The sequence below is a fragment of the Amblyomma americanum genome, chromosome 1, assembly GCF_052857255.1.
Source record: "Amblyomma americanum isolate KBUSLIRL-KWMA chromosome 1, ASM5285725v1, whole genome shotgun sequence".
In the NCBI taxonomy this organism is placed as follows: Eukaryota; Metazoa; Arthropoda; class Arachnida; order Ixodida; family Ixodidae; genus Amblyomma; species Amblyomma americanum.
The window spans coordinates 302,537,999-302,564,254 of record NC_135497.1 but is presented as its reverse complement, the minus strand read 5'-3'; the positions used below and the strand labels follow the sequence as shown (position 1 = coordinate 302,564,254).

Here is a 26,256-nt window from a genome sequence, read left to right as displayed (position 1 = left end):
GCAACTATAGTTCGATGGATTCTACTTTTGTGCAGATAGGCTTTCTGCTTTGAACAGTCTTTTTATTAGGAGAATGAAATCCGAGATCGAAGCCTTGCAACAATTAGGTGGGGGGCAGCGTTTTGTTTGCCTATATGTTTTCGATTTTCTTATTGAGTAACTTTCACTTGTGTGCACCACTTACTGTGGTTCTCTTTGTATATGAATCTGTGTGCCATTAAGAATCCACCTGAGTCATACCCAGGTTGCAGGGCCCCTTTAAAAGTGTGACCTTTTAGATGTTAATTGGACACCAGCTGTGGCATTTGAAGTTGGTCTTATTTTGCTTTTATATAACTTCACTTCTGATTTTGCAGAGTGGAAGCGTGTTTCTAATGCTGTGACCCGGGCTTTTTTTTTTTTCATTTGTATTCCATTTTTCATGTAATTGGAGTAATTGCGTATGTTAATCTTGTGGATTCATTGTCTGCAGGAGCATCGCACCGAAATAGACGCTCGTGCTGGAACGTTCCAGGCCTTTGAGATGTTTGGACAACAGCTGCTTCAGAATGGCCATTATGCAAGTGTCGAGATTCAGCAGAAGCTTGACATGATGACTGAGGCTCGCAAAGAGTTGGAAAAGTGGGTTGCCGTTTTAGATAGGCATAGCTTTTTCAATACTTTTGCAATTGCGATTATTAGATTTTTTTTCTTCTCAGAGTGGACAGTTATATTTCAGTAAAAGTTTTTTTTTTGCTGTTTATAAAAATAGTCAAAATTGAACTTTTATTTACAATTCTTGCTGAGGTTTGGTTGAGTCTCGGCAGCTAGTATTTATGGCTCTGTAAATCTTAACAGTGCCATGCACAGCACATTGATGTTTTTGCTCTTGCTTTCCACCTCTATTTTAAATGGAAAACGCTGTAATGTCCATGTGCCAGTGCACATTCAGTGTGTTTGACTCCACATACCTTACAATACTTACTTTACCAGTACTCATATTGTTTCTATAAACCAGGATCTTGAGGGTGGTCAGGGTCAGTGATTTTATTTTTTTCTCTTGTATGCTACTAAATTCATTTTAGTGGTAAGATGGGCTTTACTAGTAATCTTGAGGCTACTTCATCTAATGCATATGAAACAATGTGTATGCAACTTTATGAAGTCCTCAAACCCAGGAAGACACATGGCACTTTTACTAGCTGTTGCAGTTTATGTAGCAGGCATTCCGTTGAATTTGTGTGGAGCTGCATACCTGTTAATTTCTGGATGGTTCCAGATGCCTCCACTGAGCAGTTATAAGAGGGTCATCACTGATTATGACAGTAGGTTGTCTTTCTTCATCTGATCATTGGGTCCTGCTGAACACAGGTGTCTTTCACAGCTGTAAGAAAACAAGATTGCTTATTGGGGTGTCGCATATTCTAGTGGAACTGTTGTGGCCAGATCATTGTTTAGTGATATTCTCTTTCATTCTTTGTTTGTTGGGTTGATACAAGTTGTGTACTTCATTTTGGCAGGGCCTGGATTGCACGGCGGGTCAAGGTCGACCAGTGTCTGGACCTGCAGCTCTTTTACCGTGACTGTGAGCAAGCTGAAAACTGGATGGCCAGCCGTGAGGCCTTCCTTGGCTCTGATGATATGGGTGGTGACAATGTGGAAGCCCTGATCAAAAAGCATGAGGACTTTGACAAGGCCATTGGTGCACAGGTAAAGTAGTGTTTGCTGCCAGAGCTAGGATTATTTAGTCTGGTGGGCATGCTTAGTCTTTAAGAGTGAAAAAGCTTAGTGAATTAAAGAACATTAAAAGAAAAGCATTTAAGAAATTGTTTCCCATTTTGTGGCTCTCAAATATTCATAGAATGGGCAAAATAATCGCATCCTTAAGGATCTCATCTTGCTGCAATTTATGTCTCAAAAACAGCTTGTCTGGAAAAATTTTGCTATCTTTCGAATTTCCATGAGCGGTATCTCGTCCTTCATTTTCTGTAGTACCGTAATTTTTGCTGTGAAGAACAGCTAACATGTAAAGCATGCAATACCACTGTGTTAGGAAGAGGTATTTTCTGTAAGGCATAGCCTTACTACTGATCAGACTTCATTTTCATGACCTCTTATTGGGCACTGTACATTACGCTCATGCACACTTACAGGCATTCTTAGGGAATTTTATTCATGTCTCTGCATGGAAGTTGTGGCCATGCACATGCTTTCTGTGAGGTCTGGTGTCTCTGGCAAAGAAACGGGAGAAAGCCAAGGTGAAAAGTTTAGTGGGACAAATTATGTATTCAGCTATTCTAATGTCAGTACTTGTGATAACATTTCAAGTAAAATGATCACTGGGCTGGTTGACTTGATGATGCAGCATTATCATGCTACTTTTGCTTACAGTATGAGCCATAATTCATAATTGCCATTCTTGGCATTCATTTAACTTGAGGTTCTCAGTCAGCCATGTATTTTGGGTTTATCATTGCTGTTTTTGTGTATATGTGTGTGTGTGCCTGTGCGCGCACACTGTCCCACATTTTGGCCATGACAGGTATATTGTGCAAGATTATGCACTGGTAAACTCAACTGCTCTGTTGAAAATAATTTTTTTTGCACGTGTTTGTGTGTGCAAGTATGCAAACTTCAAAAGGGTGCATTGCTGGACACATTCTAGGAGGAGAAGATAGCTGCTCTGGCTGCTCTGGCTGACAAGCTGGTCAGTTCTGACCATTATGCCGGCAACGACATCAAGGACAAGAAAGAGCAAGTGCTCAACAGGTGCGTACTTGTACAGATACCTTTCTGGCAACATGATATACTGGAAAAACGAAAACAAGAAAAGTGAGTTAGCAGTGTACTATTTTATTAAGTGCTAAATAGCTTTGGCATATGTAAAAAAATTTAGCGAAGGAAAAATGCTTCAGGCCAAAGCATGCCCAAGCATATTTGTGCAGTCTTATTAAATTCAGGCATTCAGTAGGTACTCTGACGTGTTCATTTTAATTGGGTGCCATTTCCTTTCTATTTCTGGATTGCAAGACACAGTAACCTTCTTTTCATGGGTGAACATCACAAAAAAAGCACTCAGCCAAAAAACCTTATAATCAATACAGTATCAGACCTGGTGCATTTATTTTTTCTGTGGAATTATAACACCCATTGAAATCGACCATGGCCAGCCAGCCAAACTGTTTCATTTTCTGCATCTGCTAGTTTGTTGTATTGATGTTTCTTGGGACAGGGCTGAACTGTGTACTGCACAAATCTTTAAATGGTTTGGTAATTGATTGTGAGCAGGTTTTGTTACACTTTACAGCTGTTGAAAAAGGGTTCTTAACTTACATTAGCAGTAAAGGTTGTCAGGAGCAAATCAGATGTTGTGGCAAATTTAATTCCAATCAAGCCATATGAAGATATTAAGAGCCAGTTAAACAAAGGCTGCATAATTTCAGACTAATTTATGCCTGAAATTTTTTGTATGGCCAGGGATCAACATTGGCTATCGTGCTGGTTGCACATTTGTGGTTGAATGAATTGTCGCTGCATCTGCTATATGCCATATGCTTTTAACATATCATAAATAGCGTCAAGCACTAAGTACCATTAAGTCCTGTGGTTACAAAACTTCATCAGACTAAGAAAATGAATCTCAAATGCTTTCTTTTTTGGCAGATGGAAGCACCTCAAAGAAGCCCTGATTGAGAAGCGATCTAGACTTGGAGAGTCTCAGACCCTGCAGCAGTTTAGCAGAGATGCGGATGAAATTGAAAACTGGATTGCAGAAAAATTGCAAATGGCTATGGACGAATCTTACAAGGACCCAGCTAACATTCAGGTGAATTTCGGCTACTGTATGCTGTTTACTGTCCTGACAGAACGGCTTTTTGCTTCAGCATGGTATCTGCTCGTCTTCTTACCACTACGCATTACTACACATTTTAAGGCCTGTTGTGCACCATTTTTTTTTTTTTTCGATACCTTAAGTACTCACGAGCAGGACTGTCTTATCATTAGTCCTATCACCTTAATTCAGTCGTTCAAACATATAAGCCATCTTGCAAGCCATCTTGCAGTATCTTAGTGTAGTGTTTGAGGTAGGGAGGCACTGCTCTAATGTGACTAGAGTAGGCATTTACATTTTCCATGCCTTCGTTTCTTCACTGCATATTGCATTCAGTACTGATGTTTTGGAATAAATCTCTCTACATTCCGCTGTGGGACATGAGCTTATCGATAAGCTGGTCACAAACAACATATAGGTGACATGTTTGTTGCAGCAGTCTGCTCAGGAGTCTTTCAGCTAAATGTCCTATGATGCACTTGTATGCGATATGTGCATATTGAGGGCAGAGTGAAGGGACAGGAATGAAGGTGATGTAAAAGTGAAAGATGAGCCAATGCAATGATTTCTAAATGGATAGCATGGTAGCACATTTTTGGAGGCCTGTAAACACTTTATAAATATTCTACACTTTCGGTGGTGTTGTAGAACATTTGAGTAAAGGATTCATTCATGCTTATTGCAATTAGTTTTGAGTCTTTTGACTTATTAAGACTGCATCATAACTTTGGATATACAGGCATTGCATTTTATATTGCACTGTTCTAAGTTGAGCCTGATTTTGGACGTTCTGAATATAAACCCGCATATAATACAGACTCATAAAATGAGAGGCATAATTTGGGAATAGCAAAAACAGCAGAAAAGTTTTCATCTGCATATAATGAGAGTAAGGAAAGGCTGTCAGCTGGAAGACTCGTTGCAGAAGTCGCGGAAGCAAATTGTCTGCCAATTATTTGTGTAAGCCGGCACGTCGGATAAGACTCATGTACGGTGTGTGTAGTGTGGGCGTCAAATATCTGGCAGGTACAGATATGGGCGCTGTGCTCGTGCCTACTCTCATCCCCAGGCTGCGAGCATGCGCAGACAATTTCAGCATACATGTGGAACTGTCCATAGTCTGAGCTTTACTGATCATTGTCATCGGGTGTGCCGTCCTCTGAGAGGCCCTTGTCAGAGTTAACTTTCCATAGAAATACATCATCTGTACAGTCGAGCACGTTAGATATCCCGCATTTCTTGAAATCACAACCGGCGAGCTCTCGGGAATGCTGGCTGAAGCTCCCGCGATCCAACTGCACAGCATGGCTGAAGAGTCCAGTGTCCGGCGGCAATAACTGCAGACTCTCCCTACCTCATCCAGACCATGTAGCAGCGCTTGACGCTGTGCCTATGCTTTCAGTAGCTGTGGTTACTTTCCTGTTAAAAGCAGCAGAGTGCTGCTTTCGTGGTCCTGATACCATGTGAGGTGCGATAGTCTTGCTTTCTATAGCGTGGACGTTGCGAGGTGAGGTTAGCGTAGTTAAATGGCAACGAAATCGAAACTACCGACCTAGCAACCGCTAGATAGCGCCTCCTTTCACTTGGAGCATGGTGATGGCGCTCGATAATAATGAGACCGGAACTGCGGATTTGGCCGAAAATTGTTTGGATTTGCATATATTAACTGTGGAAATTTGACATGCTAAAATGTGTAAAGAAACCTCTTATTATTTGCAGGTTTTTAAGGTACATTCTAGAACTGAAAGTGAAAGTATTGACACATTATTTGAAAGGCGGTTTAGTTTCAAAACACCGTGGTACGTGCATGTGGGAGCCTCCCCTTGTTGGGGGTACAGGGTGGGATTGCATCCCAGTCAAACACATGCAAGCTAGACTTTTCGAAATATTTTTCTCTTTTCACAGTGCACCCATGAAGGCAGCCGTTTGTTAGCAGTGCTGTGATGAGTATGACAAAGTATAAAAAGTAATTTTGAAGCTGTTTTGTAGCGTCGCAATAAATGAGTGTTGTGAGGCCGGACATACCCCCAGAGGTGCTGAGTCAGCTGGGTTTTTCTCCGAATCGAACAAGCTTCTTGTGAAGTCCGATGTTCTGCTGCCTGCGCTACATTTGCTCGCTAATGCAGCTGGTCAAACTAGACAGCCTAAATAGCTGTACATGAAGAGCAGTTCGGCCGCCGTGGTGGTTGAGTGGTTACGGCGCTCGGCTGCCGGCCCGAAAGACGCGGGTTCGATCCCGGCCGCGGCAGTCGAATTTCGATGGAGGAGAAATTCTAGAGACCCGTGTGCTGTGCGACGTCAGTGCACGTTAAAGAACCCCAGGTGGTCAAAATTTCCTGAGACCTTCACTACGGAGTCTCTCATAGCCTGAGTCGCTTTGGGAAGTTAAACCCCTATAAACCTAAACCTGAAGAGCAGTTCTCAGACATAAGTGAAGTGAACCGCGCACGGTAGCAGACGATTGTGTGAACGATACCCCCAGCTGGCTCTGGTAGCTTCTGACATCCGTGAGTGCCCCCTATGTTCGTAAACACTGTTTTGGTCAATAGGGAATTCGTGAGGTTTTTGAAAATTGCATCCTTGCCGAAATTACCCGCTTACAAGTGCACTGCACAGTTGCAAGCACCGTAAGGTACCTTACTATGCGAAATAGTTTAGCTGCCTAATAGTGCATTTAAGCAGTGTTATTGTCTCCTTAGTGGGCTTGGGCAACTGTTCACAGAACTGTACATTATTATTTCTTTGCCGGCATTGCATGATGGTTTTTTGCTGTTAATAATGCAGAGCAAGCACAAGAAGCACCAAGCATTTGAAGCAGAGCTGGCTGCCAATGCTGATCGTATCCAGGCAGTTCTTGCTATGGGCCAAAACCTTATTGACAAGCGGAAGTGTGCCGGTTCAGAAGATGCAGTACAAGCTCGTCTTGGTTCTATTGCTGACCAGTGGGAGCATCTGACTACGAAGTCGTCGGAGAAGAGCATGAAGCTCAAGGAGGCCAACAAGCAGAGAACATTCAATGCTGCTGTCAAAGACATCGACTTCTGGCTTGGAGAGGTAAATGATTTACACGTCTCATGTGCATACCCTTGCCTCATAAAGAGGCAAGAGGTATACACAGTGATCCTTATTGCATGGCGTCTTAACATTAGAAGGCTTTGAATCATTGAACATTTGTTGTGATTGCTTATTTGGCTCTGAGCTTCATTGTAATGTCAATCAACAATTGATTGCTTGTTGGCAGAATTCTCTGCATTGTGGGCAGTGAATTGTTTGGGGACAAGTATACTTCAGCACATGTGCTCAATGGCGCGTGTGGTTTTGATGCAGGTCGAATCATTACTCAAAAGTGAGGACAGCGGCAAGGACCTGGCATCTGTACAGAACCTTACCAAGAAACACCAGCTGGTTGAGGCTGACATTCTAGCCCACGAAGACAGGGTCAAGGACTTGAATGCGCTTGCGGACTCCCTGGTTGACTCGGGCCAGTTTCACTCCGGCCCCATTCAGGAGAAGCGTTCTTCTATAAATGAGCGTTACGAGCGGTTGCGCACTTTAGCCGCCTACCGCCGTTCTCAGTTGCATGAGGCCAACACCTTGCACCAGTTCTTCCGCGACATCGCAGATGAAGAGTCCTGGATCAAGTATGTCTTTTGTGCCTGCATTCTTACTTTTGGTCCAAAAGCTTCAAGTTTTGGTTGGAAAAGTGTTTATGAATTGCAAGATTGTTTGGATAATATGGTGTGTCATGAGGCCTTTCAATGCCACTAGACTCCCACAACCACTAAGTTGCTGTGAGGTCCACAGTTTCAGCCTTGGTGGTGACATTTTGATGGAGACAAGAGAAAAAAACCTCTGAGTGTGGGTTAATCGAGAGCCTTGCACTGTGGCATTGTTCAGTCAACAGAGCAAAAAATAACTATAAATATGTAATGTATACTAAAATTGGCACATGAGCAATCTTAATGGCCATTGCGATTGGGGTCCATTGAATTTTAAAGGGCTAATCGCATGCATAGCTGTTGCATGAATTTCAATGGCCTTTGAGAAGTCTGCGTGTAGTCTAACAGGTGCAGCTGGCCACAGTAAATTAGATGAGTTATATTCATTGGAAATGCTTGTATTCATTGAAAATGCTTGTATTGGTGCGTTAAGTAAACATAGGGGCACATTTTGAATTAAGTGCTACTACAATTGAAAGTTGTGGAAAAGACTATTAAAATGCTTCACACTTCAGATTACAGTCGAATCTCAAAGCAGTCATACTTGCATTGAAAACTTTGTTAAATCGCAAGGTTCTCATGTTTCAGCCGTGCTGCAATAAAAAAAAAAAAGTTACAGGCTCTAAGAACACTCCTGGTAGATGGCACCTTGCAGATACACTAGAATGTCTATTATATGATTGAGGTTGATCTGAATTTTGTGGTAATACTAATTGTAAAAATGCCTCGTCCAGAGGGCTTTATGTAGATAGAATACATTACGGTTTGGGATGATGCGAACAACTCGAGCCTTGACAGAGGATACATGCGCCTGCCAGCAAGCGCCCAGCAATGATGCTGTACAGAAGGGACTACTGGGTGTCATATTGAGAGAAAAAAGTTTCAAACGAGCATTGCGGACTTCTCCGTTCAAAAATGATTAAGCCACAAAAAGCATATAGTAAAACATTGTTAATTTGGAGATGCTGGGACTGCAGAAATTTTCAAATTAATTTTTAGAAATAGCCGAGCAATGGAAAAAAAATAAGAGCCAGGCAAATTTCATTGCCGAAGTGCGCTACCTACATTGGACAAACTGCTATTATCATTCACTGCCGCGTGAAAAATCTATCCCTCAACCTACAGCCCCTGATGGCCTAGAGAAAGTAACCTCCAAACACGGGTCTACACACGTACCCCCCCTTCATGTTGCACATCCCACTGCTGCACTTTCTAGTTTCCCACGGGATGGAATCGCAGCGCGCTCGCGACATAAAACAATAAACGCTTAAAGGGGTTCTGAAGGGGGCTCTAATAAAGCTCCAGTATGGCCGGGATGTTAAAGCACGCCTCTTCACGAATACTGTCGAGCAAGAAATTTTCTAATGCGCTTTGTAGAAGCTGAGTTGTCTAGTCAAAATTCGAATTTCCACGTCTTCGCGCTTTTCCCTCTCCTCTTGTCACTTTTTGCACGCTGGAAGGTAGGCGCTCCTCCGCCGGCCCCTCCTCCGGGAGAGAGCTTCCCGACCCGCCGGAGCTAGGCGGCTTATTGTTGGCCGCGGCCTTGATAGCTGCCTGATGTCTGAAAGAATCTAACCAGTAGCCACCTCTCAGCATGTATGCGTAGATGCGAGAAACTGAGGAGGGTGCGAGTATGAAAAAGTCGCCGGGAACGGCTCGCCAACTTTCGTGCGTGATTGTGGGTCCTCTGCTGCTTGTAGAAGTGTATTATTGGCTCAGGTGTTCATTACAACACAATGCAGCGATTGAGCGAGTTGATGTACTTTCCTCGGAAGGTGTTTCAGAGCCTCTTTAACTCTTCCACCTTAATTCCCCCATTAATCTGCCTTGATCTATCTTCTGGGGTGCAGTGTGTCCTACTAGTGAGTCTCCGGCGAAGTCAACTTATTTGAACCCACAACGGATGGCAGTAGCAATGCGGAATTTGTTTTTGACTCGAGGTGGTCGAAATTATCCGGAGCCCTGCACTACGACATCCCTCATTGCCCGAGTTGCTTTGGGACGTTAAACCATTAAACCCCATAAAGTAAATCAAACCAAGAAGTCAAAATATTCGCTCAAAAATTATTCAAAGAAAATTCCTCTTCGCTTCGAACCAAAAACCACTATTCGCACATGCCTAAAAATATGCAAGATTTAGGTATGGTGAGCAATGTGTGTCATGTATGTGGCTGCATACTTGCCATGTATGAATATTGGGAGGAGGCATTGATATTTCAAGCTATCCTTATTTCTGAACTTGCTCAAGTGACATAACCAGCTTTTTAGAAGGCACATGCACAAGTGTTGACTCCACTGGAAATAAGATACTGAATTTTTTCGCTACTTGAATGTCATTTACACACTGGTTTTGGCCACAGAATCTATTTACACACTCTTCCCACCTTAATGTAGCTGACGCATGCCTTTTTTTTCTTATTTTATTAGTAAACATCTGATGATGAAAAAAAATGTATAGTTAATGAGCTGTTTGAAGGTTGTTCAGATATGCCAGTTTCAGTGAGAAGTCATAGTTCAGCTTATTTCATCATATCATGAATACTTAAAATATTGGATGTTTTTAGCATACCGGCCCCTCCTGCGCATGCGAGTGGCTCCTCTGACCCCGACAATGCCACTGCGCATGCGCAAGAGGGGCCCAATAAACCAGTATATTTCTCCGCTATTGCGTCTCCCGTATGCTAAAAATGTCTTAGCATCATCCTGTGTGCAAGAACAAGTGTCCTCATGTGCACAATATTTTTTACCTACTTTCAGAGAAAAGAAGCTGTTAGTGGGATCGGATGATTACGGGCGCGACCTGACTGGTGTGCAGAATCTGCGAAAAAAGCATAAGCGTTTGGAGTCTGAGCTGGGTGCTCATGAGCCTGCTATTCAGGCCGTCCAGGAAGCTGGTCATAAACTCATGGCCGAGTCTAACTTGGGCGTGCCAGAAATTGAGCAGCGATTGCAAACCCTGGAGCTCTCCTGGCGGGAATTGAAGCAGGTGGGGCATACATATTTGATCTGTCTTTTATTTTAGGCAGCAGGTAATAATTATTACGTTTGACAGTTCGTAGCATCTTCGGTTGCATCCACTGTAACTGGCAACATATAATTTTGTGGCAAATGAACTACCACAACTGTAATAGCTATGACACAAGAGATCAAAGTCTGCTTGCTCTGGGCCAATGCATCAATTCCCCATTGGGCACAGATGCACGCGCTCACATGCAAAAAGCTTTCCTGTGTCAGACATCGACCATTCATGAATAGCACTGGTTTAGACTTTGATTCTGCTTTATTTTATTTTTTAATTTGTTAGTGTGGCCATTAGAGTGGCCTAAACAATGTAGGTTTCACATTTGGTTTACACCAGAAATGGTGAGCATAGAAACTTAATTGGGGAATATAACTATTTTGTGTGGGGTTAAGGAGGTATCTGGTTCATGGAAACTGCTTCACTGTATCCTTTTTCTGTGCAATGCATAAATTCAACAAAAATTGTTAATAAATGCTTGCTGCACAATGAATTCCACAAAACTTCGATATTCACCATGTATACCATCACACCAGAACCGAATGCGAACACTGCCGATGGGTAGAACACCACTTTTCACCTTGTTACATGTATTGAGCAACCAGTATGATTAATAATTCTGTGTAAAAGGGGTTCTGCAAAATATAGGTACTAAATTCATCACCCAATTGCCCATCATCGTTGCACTACACTTTTAAATGATACAAGAGTGCATTTGAATCTGGTCTGGTAATGCACCCATGAGCAAAAGTAAGTGACCTCTTTCTTTTGTTAGCAATAGCAGTTGAGCTGATAAGGATGCTGGTGGTCTCTGCAGCTTGAGGTCTGTCAGGAAGTGAAGAAAATATCAGGAAAAAAATATTTTCATCTCTGATGCAAAAGTGGGCTAAAAATTGCGGACTATTTAGTGTGGTTAGGCCACGTGCGAATTAGGTGTGCTAGCACTTTGGTTTTGACTTCAGTTTCGGTCAAGGCTTGGCTTTTTAGGGTCAAGCAAGGTTCAGACAAAAATTGGCAAAATTGAACTTAGCTCTGCCTTAACAGTATGACGCGATAGTGTTAATGGGATAATGCCCATATATGTGGAATTAGTAATTTTTGACTTTGCAGTCATAGATAGATCGCTGGGAATCGTACCACTCCTGGTGCAATGGTGCAGTGTTTAAGCGATGCGCCACTGCTTTGCGATGGCTGGTGCTGCAACCGGTGAGGCTTGTTAGACAGAGGATGCTCTTCACGAGCAACCTCAAGGTCACAGAGACTTCTGACATTCAAACATCGGCGAAATCTGAAATAAAGGTTTTAATGCGTGAGCCTTAAAAGGTGGGTGTCCTTACTTGTGTCCTTGACAGGTGGATGTCCTTAAATAGAGAAATAGAGGTGGGTGTCCCTTACTCGTGCTGCCAGGCATATGTGGGGGCAGTGATTATGGGATTGGATGTGGCTAATGCCCCTGCAACAAAGAGGATTGTAAATGAGCTATGCACGAATTCCATTAACAAGGAGGATGTTCCTCACTGCATGTCTTTCATCTCTTGCACAGTGAAAGCTCATTAATTTGAAGTAAGTTACATGGTCTCCCCAAGATGCATAGACCTCCATGTGTAAAAAATTGATAAATTCTCATGCAGTTTTATTGTCACTGCTAATTTTAACTGCTCACAGGCATAGCTGCTTGCCTGTCTTGCATTAGTGGTCACTTTCCCAGCTGAGAGATGACGGTACAAGAGCTAACTTCAGGTAGTAATTTTGAAGTATACATTGAACTGAAATCCAAAACTATCAGGCTGTTGGAAGTTTGGTTGGTTCAGTTTGCCACTTGCCAGGCTGGTCTGTCGGGGAACGCAAAGTGCAGATGCAAGTTTATCAGCATTGATCTGTACTTGGCCACACTGTTTGCCTTTTGGCTCATTGGATCTCTGTTGCTTTGAGACGTCCTATCCATGATGTCATCCCGCAGGAAGTACCTCACTAGAGCTCTCAAGGAAAAGTTTGCTTCTATGCAGCAGGTCATTGAAAGTAAGGGGGGGGGGGGGAAACGGTTGCAAAGAACTACATTCTGAAGAGCACACTGTAGACCGACATAATGTGAAAACAGTCAAGGACTACATCTGTCACTAGAATAAAGGCTTGAAAAATTCAGGATGTTTCATAGGGTGACCCTGTCATCCTAGTGGAGTCAGGTGGTCTTGCTCAGCTTTTGTCTTCACCCCTTCAGAGTGCACTCGTATAGATAAAGGCAACATCACACTATCTGTCAATGAGGAGCTTGTCTCGAAAGACAATTACATGGAGGAGGAGGAAATGTATAGTCGTCATATTCTTAGATGTTGCAAATGCTGAATTCTCCAGTTTTGAAGAAGATGAAGACTCCTGGCTCATTGAAACACTCGGGTGGAGTAAGAACAGTGCGATGCTTAAAAGAAAAAGACTGGGCCAAGTTTTTATTCATGAAGCAAACCTGTGACTATAAGTGCTCCCTGTTATCCTACATCTAGATGTAACCATTTTTTTTATCACTTTTATTAGTGTTGATTTCGTACAATTTTAACCTTTTAAGCATCCCCATGAAGTTCAAATCAGTAAGCTTTTACTTTATTACTTCATACTCATTTGTGGATCTCTAAATTGGCACTCTCTTCTTTCGGCCTTCTGTAAACTTAGATGGCAGGTGACCGCGGCCACAAGCTGGATGAGTCTCTGGTGTACCAGCAGTTCCTTGCCAAGGTAGAAGAGGAAGAGGCCTGGATTACTGAGAAGCAACAACTCCTTTCTGTAGAAGACTGTGGTGACACCATGGCTGCTGTACAGGTTAGTGAATTGTAGAAAGATTTGAAAGGTGTAGAAAGTGTGAAAATAGAAAAATGTTGCTTTTTTACAAATGGGGTGGGCAGTGTTAGCTGGCTTGTTACTCGTTATAGTCATTTTTGGAAGATGTGGAACAAGGTAATGTATATCTTTGGCTTCCAGAGCCAGCATCACTATCTGGTCGCATGCTCAAGGTAACTAGCATTGCAGTTGCAGAGCTAGACCAAGCTGTCACTGCTTGCCTAGGGATTTTTCAGGGCCTAAAGGGGCTCTAATAAAGTCGCGGTATGCCTGGGATGTTAAAGCATGACGCTTCACAAATATTGTCAGGAAGAATTTTTTTAATGCGCTTTGTAGAAAGAGTTATCTGTGGTCAAAATTTGAATTTCAGCGTCTTCATGCCTTTCCCTCTCCTCTCGTCACATTTTGCACGCTGGAAGGTCTGCGCTCCTCCACTGGCCGCACCTCCGGGGGAGAGCTTCCTGACCCGTCGGAGCTATGCTGCCTGTTGGCCGCGACCGTGTTAGCTGCCTGACATCTGAAAGAATCTAACCAATAGCCATCTCTCAACATGTATACGTAGATACGAGCAACGGAGGAGGATGCGAGCATGAAAATGTCGTCTGGAAGGGCTTGCCAACTTTCGCGCATGATTGTGGGTCCTCTGCTGCTTGTAGAAGTGTATTATTTGGCTCAGGTGTTCATTACAACACAATGCAGTGATTGAGCAAGTTGATGTACTCTCCTCGGAAGGTGTTTCAGAGCCCCTTCAAGGGAACATGCCAACCCACCGGTTATCCAATGGGTGCAAGCTAGCCTGGTGTTCAGCTTCTCTGGCGCAAAATAGTTGGAAAACAGGTCTTTGACCTGGTATTGTGTAACGTGAAAAAACGACCGAAAAATCAGGCAGTCTGGAAAATCAAATCATTATTCTGGAGGATGAGGTTAGTTGTGTTGCACACATTCTAAAGCTCCTAATGACTAAATTTCGCTGCGCGACACGTGCACAGACGACGGGTTTCACGAGCTCGGCCTGGCTGTGCTGCCCTCGGCATGTCGCCGATGAACGCACGCGTTGGGACAGTCTAAATGGGAAAGCGAACACGCTGCTGGGGGAACTGCATTGTGCCCGCAGTATGATGGGCCCAGAACGAGAACGTGAAGATGGCGAAACAATAAGAACCGAGAAACGGCTGAAGCAAGCGCTCCGTCGGCGTTGCCTTCCGTCATTAGGCCTAGCGACTAGAGCCAAAATCGGCATCATATTCGGCGATATGCACTCTGCGGCGCCTTGCATATAATGAGGAGCGCCTTGCATGTCATTGAAACGCCAGTTATTTACGGTTTTATGATAGAAAAGTCAGGGTTGCGGTGCATTTTACCGCGGGTACCTTGCTGACCTCGCTTTAAAATGCACCACCATTTCCTCCCGTGCTCGCCGTCTCCGTAAAGCCGTGAGTTCCGCGAACTCTGACTGCTTTTCAAGTTCGTGCGGCTGAAGACTTTCAAGAACCGTACAAATTCGAAACCACGCAGGCGCAATGTGCCGACTCGCACAGAATTTCAGTATCGGAAGAGGCCCCCTTTAAGCTTGAATTTCGTTTTATTTGATCAAGTTTTCGATCTTTCCTGCAGTTTGAATTAATGAGGTTCCACTGTACACATTATATGGTGGCTTAGGTATTGGCGGCGAGTGCAAACGAGGTCGGAAAAATCTAGCAGTCAGTTGCGGTGCATCCGAAATTTCAGGCGCTCTTATACGTTGGCTCTATGGGCCATGTTGCGGTGCCGCGAAAAACTCAGAATAATCAAGCATGTCCAAAAAAATCGGGTGTCCGAATTTTAGGTCGTCAACTGTAGCTTGGAGCCACTTGTGCTGACAGTGTTGTGCAGCTAAGCATAGTTTCTTGAGATGATCTTACTGAATATGTCTGCTGTGGTGGCTTAGTGGTTGGGGTGCTTGGCTATTGAGCCGGAGGACCTGGGTTCAATCTTGGCTGCAGCAGCTGCCTTTCTATGGAGGCAAAACGCTGAAGGCACCTGTCTGCTATTCGTTCGCATAGCATGCAAAGAACCCCATGTGGTATAAATTAATCTGGAGCCCTCCACTGCGGTGTCCTTCACAGCCCTTGTGTCACTTCAGGACCTTAAACGCCACAATTTACAATTTACGATCTTACTGGATATCGTACAAACATTGATGCATGAACTGAGGAAACAGAGCCATTTGCTTGGCATGCATACACTGGAAAGGGCTTCACAATGTGTTGTGCTGAAAAAAGCAGACGGACCCTGGCACTGCAGTGGCAAGTCCGATGCCCACCTGATGCATCAGTTTTTTTTTCTTTTAAGTGTGTAGGGAGTAACAGCATCATAGCTCAGTGTCATACACTACCAACAGCAGGTTCCATAAACCCCACATAATGTCAGACATGAAGCTGTTGCCATGAAAGGCAGTTACATTATTTAAGGGGGGACGCGGGGATCAGAACGCGAAAATCACAGAAAAAAATTTATTTTTGGAAACCACACGTTTCGGTATCTGCAACGCCTAATCTACGTTGTATCATAATGGTTTTGCTTAAAACTCGCTAAAAGTGCCCGAAAAAAATTATTTGTCAGTGCGCAGGGCGAGAAAATGGTTATAAATCGCGAAAAATCACCGCAGTTCGTGGAGCCATATCTCGTCTTTCCCGCCACCAAGCGCCGCCATCTTGGTATTGTTTGAAAGCTCAAAGTTCCGCCGTTTTGTTTCTGAATTCTTCAGTCATCGCCATCTTGTAACAGTCACACAAACACAAAAGAAGCGCGGTTATGCCAGGGGTGGTCACACGGGCCCTCCGATGAAAGCGGGCGTCCAATTGGCTGCCGGTCTGAAAGGCGCCTCCCCATTGGTTGCTGCTGCGGAAGCGGGCAGGCTGGCAACCACAGCGGACTGCTGTTTTCTGCTTCGCAAACCACGCCGGAGTCTTCATTTGACACGCAGGATTCGGATTTCTGAAAGCCCCCAAGTTAGTAATGGATCGTCGCTCATTTGAAAAGAAATTTTCGACGAAGCACGGCTTCGGAAAATGGAACCGCAAGCCTCCTATGGTGAGAAAAAGACGGAGGCCAGCAGGAGAAGCGGAGCACCCAGCTGAGCATACGGAAACGTGCCGCGCTATCTTGCACCATGTTACTCCAGCAGCGAAGCTGACAGTTGCCCTGTGCCATCGACGCGCCAATGGAGTCTCTTGCACCTTTGTGTATGGCCACGCGGATCGGTAGCAGAGATCGCAATGTTGGAGGCGACGCCGGCAGAGATGGTGTGCTCTGTTTCTGGTGTATCGTGTGACACGGGCACGCAGCAGCCTGCGAGTGAGCCCCAACCGTCAACGAGCTACAATGCGATAGCTGAATATTCACCAGACGAATCATCGCCCGAACGTAGCGCCATTCAGGCGCACCCCGAGCTGCGTTTCGTGTCGTCGGCAGTGACGGCAGAAGCGCAGACATGCAGCATTCGTGACTCCCTTCGTGCAGTGTCCACAACTGAATGGAAGTTTGGTCAGCACTGTCAAAGGACAAGCATGCCTCGCTTTTTGCGATAGAGATGGCAGTAAATGAGGCAGTCATGAAGTACAATTCAGGGAGCCAAGGAGCCTACCCGGCAATGTGTGCCACCTTGGGTGTGCATCGTGGTGCCCTTACTGTCCAGGGGGCTCAAGAAAAGGACCAAGAACACCTAAAGAAGGCGTCCAAAGTCCACCAAACAAAGAGTCAAAGGTGCAAAAAGATGCCTGACAGCAATGATGCAAAATATTACAGCTCTGGTGCTTTCTAATAAATCTGCAGTGCTTGCAAAACTTTGGAGCCAGTTTTCTCAGAAGTGAGTTTTGAGCCGGCTGTCCTGCTTGCAGAAAGCATAGAACAATTATGCCTTGTGGGGTTTGCATGAGGTTTATTGCACTGTACTTAGTAAAATCTCTATGCAGTGACATGTCTATATTTTTAATAACTATAGTTTTTTTTTTACTCTTTCGCTAAATTGGCATGTTGATAATGACCTCATTTTTCAAACATGGATATTATGCCCTGTGAAAAAAAAAATATGGTAGATAAAAATATTTGGAGAATGTCACTGCATGAACTATTTATTTGGGTAAAATATAAAAGCCACTATGGGCTTCTACTACGTTTTTTGGTCACACCAGGCTTTCTGCAAGTTGGGTGCAAATAAAAATTCGATATCTTGAGTAGTTTTGACATTACAATGAAACTTCGTATTTAGTCGTCCAGCACACTTTCCAATAACCGTACCAAATTTCATTGCTCTACTACAAAAAGTAAGAAATTTCACTCTGATCCCCACCTCCCTAAGGCTTGCATCAATCATTGAACTGTCAAGTTCATCAAGGCGCCAAGGTGTGTTGCGCAGACAGCTGCAATGTGTGTTATTGTGCAACACTTCTTGCACAACTCAAGTCATACAATCGGGTATACAGGCTTCTGCAGCAGGAGCATAGTGAAAATGCTGCAAATATTACCTTGTAGTGAACAGACAGTAGCTACATGATGGCCTTTCATTTCGATGCTTTCTGCAGGGCTTGCTGAAGAAGCACGAGGCATTTGAGGCAGACTTTGCGGTGCATAGGGAACGGTGTGGAGACACAGTGGCGGCCGGCCAAGGCCTGGTGCAGGAAGGAAATCACCACAAGGAGAGCATCCAGCAACGACTGGACCAACTGGTGCAACGATTGGATGCTTTGGAAGCAAGTGCTGCTCGCCGCCGGGCCAAGCTCCAGGACAACTCTGCCTACCTCCAGTTCATGTGGAAAGCCGATGTGGTTGAGAGCTGGATTGGTGAGCTGCCTGTTTCTTGTTTCCCCAGTACTTGTTGGATGGACATCAGCTTGCAAACCAAATTTCCGAAGGGCAGCTGACTGAACCTGTGTTGTGTGTTGGATGTATGGGCAACAGATTACTCGGAAGGACAGCCTTTGCCAGAAGTACAGAACCCAGGGGGTTTCCTTCTAAGCCATGTAGTGGGGCTTCTGTAGCATTCGTGAGATTCCTACCCATCGGAGGGGGCAGGGCCGAAAATATTTTTAACTTAGGCGATTTGGAACGCAGGGGATGCATTATGAGCCTCACGGTGTGCCTCGAAAGCAAACCCCCTGGGCTCTAAACTTTTGGCAAAGGGTGTACAGTCGAACCTTGATGCATAGAACATGGATGTAAAGGGTTATTGGCTAAATCACTCTTTCAAAATTTTCCTGGTGAACACATGCAATTTTCACTTCATATATTCTAAAACAGATATAATCAATCTCTCCAGCACTAAACCATGCCTTCCCCGATGGCAAGCGGCAGGCTTCACCGGGCTACACAAATGGCGGGTGGTGGTGGTGTGGCTGATGCATGCGCCATGGAAGCAGCAGCGTGGATACTTCTAGCCTTGCCATATCCTGTGATGCAGTTGTCCAACTGAAGTTAATTGTAGCAGAGGTGGTAGAGCAGTGGTGCTACCCACTTCTGTCTGGTATACCCATTTTACACACAACCTTGCCGTAATGCACGGAATCATTTACCTACATTTGGTTCACTGCCATTGCATGCTGGTAATGCAGTGCAGAGAAGCCAGTCTATTTGGCATTTCACACTGTGTATTCTATTACAGCTTTTGGAATTGCCACCACCACCACTATCGAAACAGTGCAAAAAAATCTGAAAAAGTCTCTCCCTGCATGCTAGTGAGGGCCCCTGAGTTGGTTGCTTTACTTACTAAATTGCTCTGCTCTTAGGTTTTGATTTTCTTATTTTTGATTTTCTGTTTGCTTGCTTGTTATAACAAGGTTTGACTGTACTTAATTTTTTTGTTTTTTTTTAACTAATCGGTCAGATCATTTCATAATTCATCCTGCCCTGATCTGCATACACTACCATTTTTGTAGTGTTTCCTGAGTTATGTAATGCAGCTCTTTTTGCTATAGGCCAGATGACTTTTAAGACTATTTTCTTGTCAATGTCACATTTTTGCATTTTTGCAACAGATTTGTTACGTTCAACTTTTTTTTTTTTTTTTGCAGCTGACAAAGAAGCTCATGTACGCTCTGAGGATTTTGGCAGAGATCTGTCGTCTGTCCAAACTTTGCTGACCAAACAGGTATTGGAATGGGGTGTTCGTAATGAATCATTAAAAATGGTTGCACATGTAGTTAGCAGTCTGCTGTTGCAGAAAAGGCATTGCATTTGTCTGTCCATGCCTTTGGGCATAGTGTTCTGACAAAAAGAACTGACATGCTTTCTCTCTAGCAGCGGACATGTTTCGGTATGTTGGATTGTTCTTCACGTGAAGCTTTCCACAGAAAGATGAAAAATGTCTGGAAATGAGGCTTAGTTGTCAGTTTTAAACAGAAAAAAAATTTTGGGCTATGATGGCACATTGGCTTGGATTGCCCAGTTGCAGGAGTTAATGGGCTCGTAATCCAGCATAGAGCCCTTGTATGCTCATTGGGAAGTTGAACCAGTGCTGTCATGGCAGTTATCTGTGATGCATTGTTGCTTTATAATTTTAGTGTTGCCTTTGCAAATGGCACCTTGATATATGTCATGCTGTGCACTAGTGTCATTATTGTTTATTTGTGGCCAAGTTCATTTTTTATTTCAGCATAAAAAGAAATGCCTTGACACTGTTACATTAATTTTCGTATGGTCAGTTGTGTGCACTGTGTTTTGTGCTGATGAATATTGCTTTGCAATGTTTGCCTAGGAAACCTTTGATGCTGGTCTTGGAGCTTTTGAGCAAGAAGGCATTCAGAGCATAACCCAACTGAAGGACCAACTTGTTGCTGCTAACCATGATCAGACGGCAGCCATTATGAGGCGTCATGACGATGTTCTCACACGGTAAGCCTTGTGTGGTTAGAATTTTGCTGGTTGGGGTAATGCCCTTCTGCTTTAGCATAGTTCTTCTTGCTAAAGGTGTTATTTTCTCGTTCTTACATATACAGTTAAACCTGGATATAACGGAATCGAGATAAGTGCGAAATAATTCGTTACATGCAGGTGTTTGTTGCATCGAGTTCTCACATGAAAAATCGAAGACTGTGCAGAACGCAAACCAAAATGAAAAATGTAGATGGAATGGTTTAGCAAACACATTCACAGCAACACCCCCCACAGTTACTGGAAGTCCTAAACATGGAGAGAGATTTTGTGATCGTGCTGATAACCAGAGTGTGGCAGCAGCTGCCACCATCCCCACCATGGAATGCACGATGCCGCTACGTGCATGGTAGGGAAAGCGGGGAGGCGGGGGAGTTTAAAGCACCCATCTCTTTCCGCGTGCTCAGCTCCGTAAGCAAAAATAAAAAAAAAGAAACTTTGCTGCTGTGTCCTCTGCTGTCCCGGCTCTCGCCATGCATGTGATGTCTGTGCCTGGATCACACGAGCAACCGAGCGGCGGCGCTGGGCGTGCACTGCTCATGCACTGCTTGTCCAGTCTTTTTGCTATGACCTATTTTTCGTTGCTCTTGAGCATGAACCGTGTGGTGTGAGGTTCCAGACGTGAAAGTAGCAGACTTCGTGTTTTCTGCGTAGATGCGCAAACCACACTGGTGCACAGTGCAATATGTCAAGTGCAGTTGCTCATTGTGATTGCAGATGCCCCTCTCATATAAGCTATGTTTTATCGTCGTGAAACTTTCGCGTGGTTCTTCTGAATTTCAAGTCTCTCAGCACTAGCTGAAAGATAGTTGCCATAACAAGTTTGCTATATCAAGGCTTACCGCCGCAACATCTCAGTTACATGGCATTCTCAAATACACGTGCTCCAATGGGGGAACGGTTGGGGAATTGAGAAACTTTAATAACGAAGCATTCACTAAATGAAGGTTTGTTACATTCAGGATTAACTAATACCCTTTCCCCACCTGCATTGACGCACACATTCTGTGCCAAATTCAACAAATTCAAAGTATGGCAGAAATTGTACTGTTGCTGTGATTTTGCTTCAGCAGTGCATATTCTTAGCAGCACTTTTCTGCTGATAGGAGTAAGGCGACACCTAAGAGAGTTCTAAATATTTTGTTAAGTAAATATGACTTCAGCATTTTTCATTGCCTCATTGACAGCCTCTGGCTAGCATTGGCTCATGGTATCAAGAAATTGCAATGCATAGCATTTCAATTACTATAGCAGCCTTCAGGACCCCCATTGATGATTCCTTAAGGGGGGACACGGTGCAAAAAAAACCGCAATTTTGGCTCTCTACAAAGAAAACCGCGCAGAAGCTCTCGGCAAAATTATATGTACGGGCGTGCTCTAGAAACAGATATCCTCGTTTATTGAAAGGTCGGCAGCGCCCACAGCGTCGTTCCGGGTCGAGGAAAATGGCCCGCAATCGCCATTTTCAAAGTACACGCGCGGAGGGTCTATTAGGCCTAGCGAGCAGCGAGTACCCTTGGGAGAAGCGTCATTTCTTCCTCTTTCCAGCGAGCGCGCACGCTTCAGTCAAGAGTAGAGCAAAACTTCAGCAGAGTTAAAAAAAAAAAAGCAAACGCAAAAATCTGAAAACGGCAAGCCCTGATTGGCTATCAAGCCGAAACTTGAGCTGTGATTGGCGCAAACTCAGCACGTGACGCTTTAAATGTCGTTTCGCGCTATGCGAGGCCTCTTTGTCAGACCACGCTTGATCGCATACCGCGCTGAATCTAGTTTCTCTGCTCCTCTGGTTTCTTCAAACATATATTTTTGTTGGAAGAATGCCAGCTACGAAGTTCACATCCCAGAACAGCTTCGGTAAGCGAAGCGGCTTCACGAAAGTGAGAGGCCGAGCCAGCAAAGGCCGACTGAGAGCGCTGGAATAACCGATATCGCCTATCTCCATTTGATCGCCTATCTCCGTTCCATCGCCGGGGACCGAAGCATCTTAATCAAGCCCCGATGACGAGTATGTGCTGGCTGCATTTGAAAGGAAGGCCGCGCTCCTTCAAGAATGCGACGACCGCGATGGCTCAACGGAACGTGTGACGCCCGACGTCAGCGGTGGGCCCCAAGTGCCGACTGGCTACCGTTTTGTCGATGTAGCAGCGGTAAGAACAATAATCGGCACGGTGTTGTGTCCCATGTGCAGCAAGCTGTCACTTAATTTAACAGAAAGTGGTGCAGGCGCGAACCTTCAGTTTGTTGTTTTGTGCAGTGGGTGCGGAAACATCGTCCGAGTCCCGCATTCTCCCGTCGTGGGATCGAGCCGTCAGCCGGAGCTGGCCGTGAGTCTCGCACTGGCTGCCTGGAACTGCACAATTAACTTCATGAAGTTGAAGAATTTGTTCACGAGCATGAATAGTCCGCCACCAATGCATCTGAAGACCTACCAGCTGCTAGGAGAAAAGATACACGGCGCCGCGATGGACGCTGCGCGCAACGCCATGCACGATGCCGCGCAGGCCGTTAGGAAAAAAAACGGCATCCCAAGACGATGAGTTGCTCGATGTTTGTGTCAGCTACAACGGAACCTGGCACAAACGAGGCCACACTTCCCACTTTGGGCTTGGTGCTGCGATTGAAGTGGACTCTGGCCTCGTGCTCGACTTTTCTGTCCAGAGTAACTACTGCCATGCGTGCAGCTTGAGACCCAAGACTGGTGATGCGAATCATGAAGGATGGGCCGAGGCACACAAGGAACTCTGTCAGAAAAACTTGTCTGGCTCTTCAAATGCCATGGAGGTGGAGGCTGCTGGCATTGTATTCAGCAGGTCCAAAGTGCTGCACAACATGCAATATGCAACAGTGCTAAGTGATGGGAGACAGTAAGGCTTTTTTGCATGTGTCCAAGCTTGGTCTCTATGATAAAGAAGTAATCAAAGAAGACTGTGTAAATCATATTGCCAAACGTGTGTTTGCTGGAATTGAAAAGCTCAAGAAGGAGAAGAGGGGCCTGGGAGGAAAAGGAAAACTCGCAAAGGTCATCTCCAAGAAACTGACGGCATACTATGCATTGATTCATTGAAAGAAAATGCTCCCGACGTGAAGAAGATGCAGATAGGGGTTATGGCCACTCTTTTTCATTCTTACTCTACTGATGACAAGCCACTGCATTTTGCCTGCCCACATGGCGAGGACTTCTGGTGCCATTACAACAGGCACCAGGCCTTGCTTGCCGCGGGCAAGTCGTCAGTGGCTCACGCACAATTCAGCATGAACATCGCTAAGGAGCTTGTGCCCCTGTATAACAGGCTGGCCAAAGCAGACCTACTTGCACGCTGCTCACGCATGCAGACTCAGAATGCCAATGAGTCGTTCAACTCGTTGGTGTGGAAGCGGTGTCCAAAGACAGAGTTTGCATCTCTCAGAACTATCAAGACAGCTGCAGCACTAGCTGTTCTAAACTTCAATGAAGGACCGATGGGACTGAAAAGAGTTTTAGACAAGTTGGACATTACCTGTGGCATACACACTACTAAGGTCATCAAGGAGAACACCAAATTGTGCGTGGTGTGGGCACGAGCAAGAGCACTTCAGAGCTCTAAGGCGGCCAGAAAAAAGCGCAAACTTGAAGCCGCTGCTGCTGAGCAGGATAGAGTTAAAGAAGAGGGACCTTCATACGCTGCTGGAGTGTTTTCTTGAACATAAGAGGTTTGGAAATACAGTGGGGTGATTTTCAATCTTTGAATCCATTTTTCTCATTTCCTGTTTTTTCAGGAAACTGCCAGCTTAGGAAAACTATCGTTCCAGTATTACTTGATAATATTAATATTGTAGCAGACTTTCTGCAGCGAAATTTTGTGGGAAACAACTGTGTGCTCAATTTGCCTATTTTTTCCTTTTTTTTATGCCAAAAAACCTAGTTTGAAAGAAGTGGTGGAGATGAAAAATGAATGCCATTTTTTATCAGCCAGCATTCTTTCGAAATATAGCAAAATTAAGCAAAATAATTCCACAGTTGTGTGCTCTGGTCATTCCTAAAGCCACATAATGGAAAAAGTATGGAAGATTACACTTATTTTCCAAACAATAGTTTTCCTAAGCAAGCATAGTCATCCTTGTCATAGAGGTTGCATAACTTGCTTCATACTTATTCCAGGGTAATGAAATTTGGCACAGATGGTCCCAGCAGTAATATAAACCAGCCCTGCAAGTTTCAGTTAAATCGTGCGAGCGGTTCAATATTTCACTCATTAGGGTAGTGTCCCCCCTTAAGACAAAAAAAAAAACCTCGATATAACGAACATGGATATTGCGAATTATTGGCTGTACTGAATTGTTCCTAAATATTTTTGGCAAACATGCATTTTTTACTTAATGTATCAAACACTGCCACGAAACGGATATACGACCTGCTGAGCGGCAAGTTGGGCCCGCTCTGGTGGCAAGCGACAGGATTTGTTTCACTACTCAGGTGACTAGTGCTGGTGCGCAAAGTGTTCGCACCATGGTTCACCCTTCTCTCATTTGCCAGCAGCACCACAGATGATAGAGCAGTGTGAACAGCTGGTAGCCAGACAGTCTGCACCTCTTTGTGCCTCTCACCCATCGATGGTGCCCCGGGCCCAGCGACGTGATAAGTTCAGTAGCACCGCCAGTAACCGGTGTATGAGGCAAATTCTTCTTCCTTCCGTCCGAGTGGACACAGCTAGGATTGCTTTTTTCTGTTCTGCACTGTGTCTACTGTCGTGGAGCGGAGGAGATGAAAACGTCAATCGTTTGTCCTGGTCTACATCATTTTCACTTTAAAACTGTGCTGAAGCTTCAGAAAAGATGTCCCCCAGTTGCCGTTCTTTCCCTCACTAAATTGCACTTCTCCAGCGTGAGGTTTTCGAGAAATCTGGTAAAAGAATCTTAAAAGCCAAAATTCATTACAAGTTTGCTGTAGCAAGGTTTCGCTGTAAATGGTGATATGTCGCTGCGGCACTAGTGGAGATGATGCATTGGTGAATTCTATTTTGTGTGCAGTGCTGACATGTCATTTTTGTAATGAAGTTATTCGCTGATGTGAAGGTTTTTTTTTTTTTTTCACGTATTCAGCAGGTTGATATCCCCAAACTTGCATGTTACCCATAAATTGTCTCCTGTGGTAACTGTGACCCCTCTTCCTAATATCCTTTTCCAAAAGGCCACTGGGCGTTATTATCAAAAATTGCTGCAATCAACAAATTAAAATTCAAGTGATGGTGGCTGCTGAACTTTTCTACCTTGCTCTTTATCAATGTAAGCAGAATGGTAGCTGCTAAGTTGTGCTTACTTTCTCGGTTACAGTGTGGAAGAATCGTGCTCAGTTGCTTCATTTGCCTGCCATAAAGCTCTTGTCATCAACTGGTCATTACTCTCCTTGCAAAGCAGATGTTTACAAGAACGTGCTAGAATATTTTATTGTTTACTTTTTAATCCCCCACTCCCAAGAAAAAATAATCTACTTTAATTATTGCCACCAAACAGTGACTCAAATGGTTAATTTAAAGAAAAGCACAATTGTACCTGGGCTGATGCAGCAGTTCTTCGTGCCAGCCACCATCATGGCTCGATTACCGCACGCTTCTCAGTCATGAAAATGGCCAATAAGACTTGCGAATTGCTGTATTCAAGTTCATTAAAGTGGGTTCTAGCATACGTTTCTTTTTTAATATATACACTGAGCAGTGTTTGTCTTTGCTAGTACAACAGATTTGTGTGTGCGCATGTCATGTTTTCCTCTTTCATGAAAAAAGAAAATCTATTTTTCTTGGAGTGACTGTGTACCATACATTCTTCAGGTGGAATAACCTTCTGGCAGCTTCTAATGCCCGGAAGCTTCGCCTTCTACATATGTTAGAGCAGTTCAAACAGGTGAGTTGGCTGCATTTTGTGATTTCCTGCTATGCCTGTTAGTGTTGTGAAATTTTTCTAAGTTTACTGTTACATGCTGCATTTTTCACACTATA

General features: G+C 44.3%; 1 protein-coding gene across 1 annotated transcript in view; it reads left to right on the top strand.

Moving 5' to 3' along the window:
- Positions 1-26,256, top strand: part of LOC144115302 (spectrin alpha chain-like) — a 109,504-nt gene that overhangs the window by 76,696 nt on the left and 6,552 nt on the right. Inside the window, 12 exon segments of the mRNA XM_077649637.1 lie at positions 473-621; positions 1,500-1,689; positions 2,645-2,748; positions 3,643-3,805; positions 6,596-6,865; positions 7,139-7,452; positions 10,288-10,516; positions 13,214-13,360; positions 17,941-18,199; positions 19,426-19,502; positions 20,109-20,245; positions 26,089-26,161. Coding sequence (XP_077505763.1) covers positions 473-621; positions 1,500-1,689; positions 2,645-2,748; positions 3,643-3,805; positions 6,596-6,865; positions 7,139-7,452; positions 10,288-10,516; positions 13,214-13,360; positions 17,941-18,199; positions 19,426-19,502; positions 20,109-20,245; positions 26,089-26,161 — 2,112 coding nt within the window.